Source organism: Aegilops tauschii, chromosome 3, assembly GCF_002575655.3.
Source record: "Aegilops tauschii subsp. strangulata cultivar AL8/78 chromosome 3, Aet v6.0, whole genome shotgun sequence".
NCBI classification, from domain to species: Eukaryota; Viridiplantae; Streptophyta; class Magnoliopsida; order Poales; family Poaceae; genus Aegilops; species Aegilops tauschii.
In genome coordinates this window covers 300,382,788-300,392,579 of record NC_053037.3, presented here as the reverse complement: position 1 = coordinate 300,392,579, position 9,792 = coordinate 300,382,788, and the positions used below count along the sequence as shown (strand labels likewise).

The following is a 9,792-nucleotide window of genomic DNA, read 5'->3' as shown; positions in this document are numbered from 1 at the left end:
TCGGGATGGATTGTTTGTGGGCACCTGGGGAATCCAGTGTTGTCCAAGGAGATCCCGGAGAATCCGTGTGATAATCCTATGGTTTGCCACTCAGGCTCAAAGGGATCATAAGATTATTCATGCTAGAAACTTCTGTGTGCAGCCATAAGCCATTATGGGCTCTGGCATAGTTGAGTAAGTTGTGGGAATCCTTTCCATGATGGGCTAGCAGATGTAGGGGATTGTAGGTGTACCGGCCTATCTATCGGTTAAGGGGACCTCTTCGGAAAGACTGTGTCTCAGTCATTCGTTTCTCAAACACCATGCAGTGCGAGAAATACAACGGAGGAGATCGAGTCTTGTGGGGAAAAATGCGCAAACGTCTGCAGAGTGTACAAACTAATCATGATTAGCCGTGTCCCCAGTTATGGAAATCTTGAGTATCTGGTACTTGAATTATTGGTTTGATCTCATCATGTTACTTAAATAATTTGTTGGGTTATTGATGTTAATTTGGGATTGAGTTGGGGTTACCTTCTCAATATTTTCAACAAAATTTGTAGTTAAATAAAATTTATTCCTTTGTTGTAGGGAAAAATTAGCTTTATGCAAAAATTAAACTTAGAGCCTCCACCAGTCAAATATGCATATAGAGTTAACCATTCTCATTTTTATCCTATGGTGTGAATTTGCCAGTACATTTAATGTACTGACCTACATGGCTGCAACGTCTCATGTTGCAGGAATCTTACGACGAGTAAGTGATACGTTAGGGTTATGATTTATACACTCAACTTTGCCGTTGGTGTTGATGGGAACCCACAACCTTGTTGTTACTTCCGCTATTTGGGTTGAGGTAATAGTATTTACGTTACTTTATACATGTGATTTACCTCTGTTATAAATCCTCGAGTATTGTGTGTGTCAGCATACCGATCCAGAGATGACACTTAAGCACAGAGACTTGACCGTCTGAGGTCGGGTTGCTACATACCGAGTTTAACCTATTCGTAGCCACTTTTGTAAAGATCTTGAAACTAACATTAAGGAGGCATATGGGTCTGAACTGCTGGATCCGTTCGGCCTCCTTAATCTTTGGCAACAAGACAATCTCGCCAAAGTTAAGTCTGAATAGGTCTAGTCGGTCGGCATGAAGACAATTAAACAAGTCCAAAAGGTCAGTCTTGATGATATCCCAGAAATTCTGATAGAATTTTGTGGGGAAACCATCTGGGCCTGGAGCTTTGTTATGTTCCATTTGGAACACCGCCGCTCTCACCCCCTCTTTTGAGAATGGTGCCGTTAGGATATCATTTTCTTCTGCCATGACTTGTGGAATATCATTTATTCGGGTCTTATCAAGGGTGAAGTTCCCCTCTGCTGGCGCGCCGAACAAAGATTTATAGTATTTGGTGATATACTTTTTGAGATCCTCCTGACCTTCGATCAGCCCCTCATCTTGTTGGAGACTGTAAATACATTTCTTCCTATGTTGCCCATTGGCGATCAATTGGAAGTATCTTGTATTACTATCACCCATCAATATAAGATCAACTTTGGATCTCTGGTAGTATTTGATCTCCTCTTCTCGCAAAAGACGGGTGACCTTCTCATTAGATTGATTTTTTAATTCAATCTCTTGTTGAGATAAGGTGCGTGTCTCTGCAATCTTGTCGAGGTCGTCACTAATGGTAGAGAGCCGTTGTTTTTCTTTTTTATATATTCCGTTGATGTGTTTCGCCCATCCAGTGAGGTGGGGCCAAAATTAGTAGTAGCATGGAATATTTACGTCCTGTGAAGTCTCATTATCTTGCTCTCGTGCATTGTGATGCTTCACATATCAACGAAGGACTGTGCAAATCTGCTCAAAGTTAAGATATTCCTTTTTAAAATCGTGTTTCTTAGGGCTCCGTTTCATTAAAAAAAGTAGAAGAGAGTTGCATGTTTAGTTTGCCGAAACCCAGGCAAAAACTGTCTTTGGATGGAATTATATTGCATCTGAATTTGGTCTTTGTTCTTCAGCAAATATGAAAAGAAAAACCAGGTGTTACCTTCTGCAAGTTGAATAAGATTGCAAGTGTCACTCTGTTGCTAGCCAACAATGAATAGTGAAATGATTTTAATTCTTAGGAACCTATTTCGAAAGGGTGCTTAATAAAAACAACACTTTCTTTCTTCTCTTGGAACAGCTACAGCCTACAGCTACATCAGAGTCTTTTATCACAAAAATAATACTCCCTTCATTTCACAATTTTTTTTTGGAAAATGAGGATGATCACCGGCCTCTGCATCTGGAAGATGCATGCGGCCATTTTATTAATTATTCTCGAGGTGCATATAGATGTTTTTGAAAGTCAAACTTTGTCAGCTTTAATTAAGTTTATAGAGAAAACTGTCTACATCTACACTATCAAACATGTGCATTATAAAAATACAACTCATGCTAACGATGTGCATTTGGTATTCTAGACGTATCTATTTTTCTCTATAAATATTGTCAAAGTTTGTAACATTTGACTTTAAAAACATAAATCTATAGTCGCTGCATTATGAAACGGGAGGGAGTACTGCCGCCTATTAGCTACGCGCCTTCTCCAACGCCCTCCTACGCCGATCCAGCATAAGTCCTACGAATGACCCCGCGAGCTCCGTGCAGGCAAGGATCGCCGGCACCACCAGCCTGCACGTCTTCACTGCGCTAGCGCTCCGTATCTCATCCTCCACGTCGCGCATCCCCTGCACGAACTCGCGGTACATGTCCTCCACGTCGGAGTTGAAAGCGTACTCGGACACGGCGACCCTCGGGTGCCCTTGGCAGAGGGACTCGAGGGCGCCCTGGAGCAGGATGTGGCTCACGGCGGCCAGACCTCTCAGGGCGCCGAGGAACGAGGCCACCGTGTTCCTGTTGACCGACTTCTTGTAAGAGTCGTCAGCGGCGGCAGAGAAGACGGCCGCGTACGTGCGGACGGTCCCGTGGATGGTCTCGGCGGAGATCTCGCTGGGCGTGCCGAGGTTGAGTCGCGCGCTGTCCACCACGCGGGACGCCATGATGAGGGCCTTGTTAGCCGACAGGCAGACCCGCGCCGACATAGCCGTAGCCTCGGCATAGAGGAAGCCGCTGTCACTGGAGATGATGTCGAGGTAGTGCTGCGTGATCCGCTCCATCTCGTCGTGGAAGTGGTCGTCGGCGAGCGGCCGCTGTCTGGCCCGCAGCCGCGCGTCGCCGTTCTGAGCCCGGGCGAGCGCAAGGCGCGGGCGGGCAGCAGCCGTCTTCAGGGCCGGTAAGTTGTGCTCACAACCGACCGGCAAGATGAAGGACGAGGCGGTGATAACTGGCCTCTTGCTCGAGGATGCGGGGCAGGAAAACGCCGGCGGAAAGGAGGTGAGCAGCACGGCCATGGTTTCGTACAGGCGAGAGAGACACTATCTAGCTCGGGCAATTTCTTCGCCTGCGTTTCTGCTGCTGGTTGATCGATTGATTCTTGGCGTTAGTACTGCTGGAGCGCTACATATCTTCTCTATCTTTACTACTATTAAACAAGCAAACATATTCTTCACTATACCCACCCAGTTAAACGTACACAGGCCAAATAAGACAAATTACCATCTCCAGAATCAGGCATCTAACCGTCCACATAAAAGTCAGACCTCCCCTATGTACGTTTAGCGATTTACATTAGCGGACGAAACTCTGCCATCGATCAAACAGTTGCACCTCCCAAAAAAAAACAGTTCCACCCTTTGCGTTCCCGTCCAATCAACTACAGAAAATTAGCCACAATTAATGGGAATTAACACGTCTGCCTCACAATAAATGTCTAAACTTATGGGAATCAGCTCGATCTACCAGCCTTTGCCCACCCGGACGTACGTCGCAGCCGCCCAGCCTGTCCTGCGCCATCGCCGCCATGCGTAGCGGACGACGCCCGCGACGACGCGCTTCTCGCCAATGCAGGTGCAGACTATCCTCTTGTGCGCAATACGTGGCCAGTTCCATCCCAGTTAATCTCGATGTCTTCTTTGATGTCGCCGTTTAGATGCACACTACAGTCAGACGTCGGTGCCGCCAAGCCACTGTTGTGCCCTCGCCGCCCAGCCACTGTTGGCCATCGCCGCCTTCCACAGGCGCCGACATCAGCGCCGACGAACTCCTCAGGCAACGCACCTGCCTGCACCAAAGGAACATGGTATAATTTTACAGGATATTCAATTGGGTTCATGTGATAGGGGCGATCAGTTCCTGATTTTAAAGGAAATTCTATTTAACATATATGTGCATACTTCATTGCTTCCCTAATCCCTGTCAAATTTGCATCTTTATAACAATGCTCTTCACTCAAATTTGCATATTTACAATAGTGTGATGATGAATGTATCAATTTTGTACAAACCATAATAGATCTACCTCCTATGACTTGAACATGAATTTTAACAGTGCATCAAACTGGAGCCCTCCATCATATTGTTTTAATAGTATAGTGCTCGAATCTGTATGACTGAATGAATAAAACCCAGTAAGTATGATCTATTTGTAACTTGGTCCAATAGAGTGGAGAAGTAAACCCAGTCCAAGAATATGCATTTTCCTGTACACAAATTTGGTCATCTTCTCTTATCAAATTTGCATATGAGATGGCTGCAGGATAAGTATTGCATGATAAACAACAATATGAAACAAAACATATAGGCTCGGAAACATTTTGGATTTTACAAGAGAAGATCTACTAAAGTAAATTCAGGTATCATCAACGGCGGAGCTAGGATTTGGGAACAGGGTAGTCCTCCTCCAAAATTAAGTCGTTTCTATTGAAGAGACGCTCTGATGTATCACCGTTGTCTAACTGATGCATTCAAAAAATAATTGGTAAATTCAGAAATTATGTAGTAAGTACTTGATCATTTTGGCCAAACCAAATCCAAGACTATCATGAAGTAAACCTGTCAATTACTTGTTCTGTACAATGCTCAAAAGCTTCGGGTTGATGTATATGGCAGGCATGTATGCCTCCCCATTCCCATCTTTGTGTTTATTTCAGAGTCCCAAAAATTTAGGATCAAACAAATTCCCTGACTCTTAGATGGTCTTCAATATCCATTTCTTGTAAGCCTGCAAACACACTTATGATATAACCGGGGTTCCGGGACAACAAGAAATATATCTAAAAGGTTGTGCTACATCATGAATACCACTTGTGTAGCTGTCGTAAGTAGTACTGAAGATGCCAGAGATGTTTATGGACTTCTAATAAAGCAAGTTATTCCAAGAAAAGGAATTTTTGAGGTGATAAGCTCTTTTAGCCAACCACCGTCCTCTATATGACAGCATAGCATCATTATTATCCTACACTATCAATTATTCACTCTTCAACCTGTATTATCCTAGAGTCATACATACTTATCCTACTATGCTTCTCTTGATCCTCTTTTATTTGCTATAAAGCTCGCATTTGGGAACTTCTAAAAACATGCTTTCATTTTTCAAAAAAGAAGTAAATTTCTTTGGCAGGATCAAGCCAAATCAACCTCATCTGTCTTGGTCCCTAGCGCCCCTAGCCACCCAGATTTCAAATCTACCAATCAATCAACTTTATCGCAGCATGGTTGCCTCAATAATATTAACTAACTAGAATCCCCATTCATAACAGTTGCTGCAACCAAGTTAAGAACATCTAATCGAACAACTTCTAATTTTTCTCCCTGATTCTAAAATGACTCATACTCCCTCCGTCCGGAAAAGCTTGTCCCTCAAATGGATGTATCTAGCATATAGTTAGTGCTAGATTCATCCATTTGAGGAACAAGGTTGGGACAAGTTTTTTCGGACGGAGGGAGTACTTAAACTAGACTACTGAGCTACCTATGTATATTCAGGAATGGATAGAAATTAGGGATTAGCAGAAGTGGGTAATGGGGAGTATCTCAAATCAGAAATAAGCAGATATGAAAGCCGAAGTGGGGAATAGATCGTCTACCGGCACCGGCTTGCACTTGCAGGGACCATCCACCGAGGCACAGCTGCCGCACATGGGCATTACAGGGCGCAGCGCAGTCGCACGCACAGGGTGGTGGGAGCCGCCGACGAGCGAGATGGAAAGGAAGGCACCAGGCGCGGAGGTTGCGACACATGATTGCCACAGCCGCCGATCTGGTGGAGGCAATTCCCGCGCCTCCGCGTCAGCCTTCGTCCGGCGCCCAGCAACCAGACCGAGCTTGAGCGGATCCTCGGGCACTTTGGCGACCGATTCGAGGAGGAGGGGCTGAGAAGAGTGGGAAGAGTGCGAGACCTCGCGCCGGCGGTGGGGACGAAGAGGAGGGGCGGCTTGAGGAGAGAGAGAGAGTTGTGGGCTTGTGGCCACCATGGAATAGGGAGCAGTGGGGAGACAATGAAGGGATAAGGGAAGGTAGGTGACGAGGCGAGGAGAACTGAGAGGGGGGCGTCCGATGTGTCTTTTTCTTTTACCTTCTCTTTTTTTAGTTGGTTTTTTTAGCCCTTTTGGTCAAGTCAGATATAGCATCCGGTCTTGTCCAATTTAGTTTTTTATCAATAGATGATATTTCCGCTTCTATACATTTACTTTAACAGTAAAAATGATCTCTGATGTGCACGAGGTATATATATTTACACAATAGCTACATGTCAGTCGCCTGACTTCTGAATTCGGCTCAGTCGATTTTGGTGAAGGGAGAGACAGGCGAAGAGGAGGAAGAAGCTCACCGGAGGGGAGGAAGAAGCTTCCTGGCAAGCTACCTCATCATCTATCTTAGGGTTGGGGTGGGGGAGGCAGCACGACAGTGGTGGGGGCGGCAGTACGGCGATGATGAAGATTCCTGGAGAAAAAACAGGCAAGGCCCGGGGCTAGAGGGATGGCTGGGGGCGGCGGCGGCACGGCGGTGGGAGGAGGTTCCAGGAAGGGCCGGACGGTGGTGGTTGGCGGTCCGGCCGGTGGTCCATGGGACAGCCGGGGAAAGAAATTGTCGGAGGTAGAAGAAACTCCCGAGGCTGAACAAGGGATCGTGTTGTTCATTTTGCATCGGATGGCCGGAAAGAATCGACTGGCCCAGTTTAAATTTCCATTTCCAGTCGATTTACACTTGGCCACTTCCATATTTTTATGTGTGTATGCCCTTATTGCATATAAATGAGTACAATTTATGTGTTAATGAAGACGTGCGTTGCACGTGCACGCTTACTAGTACTATAAATACTAAGAAGGGCAACTCCGACTCGGATCATTAATCCGTTGTATCCCTGTTTATAGTAATCTTACCCGGACAAGAGTGCGTCCTTTCTCCCCATACAAATGGCGCTTCTTTTAAGTGGACGATTTTATTAACTTAAAATGTACTCATCCGTCCCACAATAGATTTTAACACTATACTAATCCCAAAATGCTTTTATATTATGAGACGAAGGGTGTAGTATCAAGCAGATACAAAACATCAGGAGCAATATTTGATCTCTGTATAACTAAGATGCACACATCCCTCTCGCCGCTTCTTGACACCCCGGTAGATCCACCGGCGCAAGGGACAACTAAGGCACACCGGCCATGAACAAAACATTTGCCGGTTGGCTCGCCACGACGGGGTGTGCGCATAGCCAAGGGCAAGACGGCGTCGACAGCAACCAAGCAACAACAAGTGCTAATACGCAAAATATATCTGGCCAATGAAGGGGAAGTGATCGGAGACGAGGCCTTGCAGATATACGTTAAGCTGTTTGCACAGCCACTCTCGGTCACACATGTCGCAACAGTTCTTGCGCTCTTCGGCTGGGAGCCATCTGTTCTCCCCATGGTGGAATTGCCAGCGGAGCTGGTAGGGGCAGCGTGATCCCACAGAATGTGGATCATATATGCGTAGGCTTCTCCCATGACGACGCAACCTACTAAGGTACTCATGTGGAACGTGCGCGGCCTAAACGCTCCGGCGCGTCGTAATGCAGTCTTTCAGGTGTGTCTAGCGGCCAACCCAGGCATTATTTGTCTACAGGAGACGAAACTCGAAAATGTATCTGCGACCATTGTCACCCAATGTTTGGGCAATAGATTTGACCTGTTCTTCTACCTCCCGGCTACGGGCACACGAGGTGGTATCCTCTTGGCTTGGGACCCCCTCATCATGCAACTTTCCAATCCGCATTACACGACAAACACTGTGACAGCACTCATTAAACCATTAGGCTCCTCTGCCCAATGGTGGATCACCGGGGTTTACGGACCACACCAGCATGAGCACAAGGATGAGTTCCTACAGGAGCTAGAGGAGATTCGATACCTGCATGCTGGGCCTTGGGCCGTTATGGGTGACTTCAACCTGATAGTAAATCCAGAAGACAAGAGCAACACCTCGGTTAATCGACACACGATGGCCAGATTCCGAGCAAGACTGAGTGACCTGGAACTAAAAGAAATCTACCTCAACGGTCGGAGATATACATGGTCTAATGAGAGAGGCAATGCGACTTTAGAGAAGATTGATCACGTTTTCACTACTGTGGATTGGGAAGCTCTGTACCCGACATGTTTCCTATCGGCACTGGGATCTGAAGTGTCGGATGATTGGCCTCTACTACTCGACCTTCATGCGGATTTCAGAGCAGGCAGGAGATTCAGATTCGAATCCTTCAGGGCAAAGGCGAACGGTTTTCACAATGTGGTCGCGGCGGCATGGGGATCAATCCCGTCTTCGGGTAACCCTTTTGTGGTCCTTAATCAGAAGCTGAGGGCCACGGCCAAAGCTCTGTAGAGCTGGGCCGACAGGTGGATTGGCAACGTGAAATTTTATATAGGCCTTGCTCTCGAACTCATCAAACAGCTTGACGTGGCAGCAGAATCAAGAGCATTATCGGAGGAACAGAGGTCCCTGCGGAGATTGTTCAAAAAGAAACTTCTCAGTCTATGTTCGCTGGAGAGAACGATAGCACGGCAACGCTCCCGCATGCTATGGCTTAAAGAAGGGGACGGTAGCACAGAGTTTTTTCATCAACACGCCAACCACAGGCGGAGAAAGAACGCGATCATGACTATCGGTACAGAGGGAGGACTTCTCGCCGGGCATGATGAGATCGCAGCTGCCGCAGATGCATACTATGAGAACATTCTAGGAAGGGCCCCACAACGGGAATTTGGTTTGGACCTCGATGCACTTGGTATACCCAGTTTTGATCTCCGTCACCTTGAAGCTCCTTTCTCCGAACAAGAGGTGGGCAGCATAATCAAATCCATGCCCCGGGATAAGGCCCCCGGACCGGATGGCTTCACCGGGCGATTCTACGCCACATGCTGGGATATCATCAAAGGAGACTTCATGCGCGCATTAGACTGCTTCTACAGAGGAGACGTACGTGGAATGCAAGCTATCAACAAAGCCTTGATCACCTTACTGCCTAAGAAAGATGGAGCGACCGAGCTGCCAGACTTCAGACCCGTCAGTTTAATCCACGGCGCAGTTAAGATCTTCGACAAAGTACTTTCAGTAAGGGCCACTGTAGGATCGAAAGTATGTCTAGAGGGGGGTGATTAGACTACTTGACCAAATAAAAATCTAGCCTTTCCCAATTTTAAGTCTTGGCAGATTTTAGCAACTTAACACAAGTCAAGCAATCAACCTACACATGCAATTCTAAGAGTATAGCAGCGGAATGTAAATCATTGCATATGAAGGTAAATGGGAGGAGTTTGGAGGGAGCAAACGCAATGTAGACACGGATATTTTTGGCGTGGATACGATAGGTTGTGCTATCGTATACCCACGTTGATGGAGACTTCAACCCATGAAGGGTAACAGTTGCGCGAGTCCACGGAGGGCTCC

General features: G+C 46.6%; 1 protein-coding gene across 5 annotated transcripts; it reads right to left on the bottom strand.

Moving 5' to 3' along the window:
- Window positions 1-1,485: 1,485 nt before the first annotated feature.
- On the bottom strand, window positions 1,486-6,718 carry LOC120976693 (uncharacterized). 5 transcript variants are annotated; one of them, XM_040403920.3, is made up of 3 exons: window positions 5,952-6,718; window positions 4,385-5,086; window positions 1,486-4,148 (listed from the first exon to the last, which is right to left on the bottom strand). In XM_040403920.3, the coding sequence occupies exon 3, from the start codon at window positions 3,376-3,378 to the stop codon at window positions 2,557-2,559; it is 822 nt and encodes a 273-aa protein (XP_040259854.1). In that variant the 5' UTR covers window positions 3,379-4,148; window positions 4,385-5,086; window positions 5,952-6,718; the 3' UTR covers window positions 1,486-2,556. The 5 variants fall into 5 exon arrangements, with proteins under 5 accessions (XP_040259854.1, XP_040259855.1, XP_040259856.1 ...); XM_040403921.3 differs by having other exon boundaries at window positions 4,918-5,086; XM_040403922.3 differs by having other exon boundaries at window positions 4,929-5,086.
- Between the last annotated feature and the right edge of the window lie 3,074 nt (window positions 6,719-9,792).

Excerpts from the sequence above, each read along its gene's own strand:
- LOC120976693 (XM_040403920.3), bottom strand. The coding sequence starts at position 3,378 with ATGGCCGTGCTGCTCACCTCCTTTCCGCCGGCGTTTTCCTGCCCCGCA.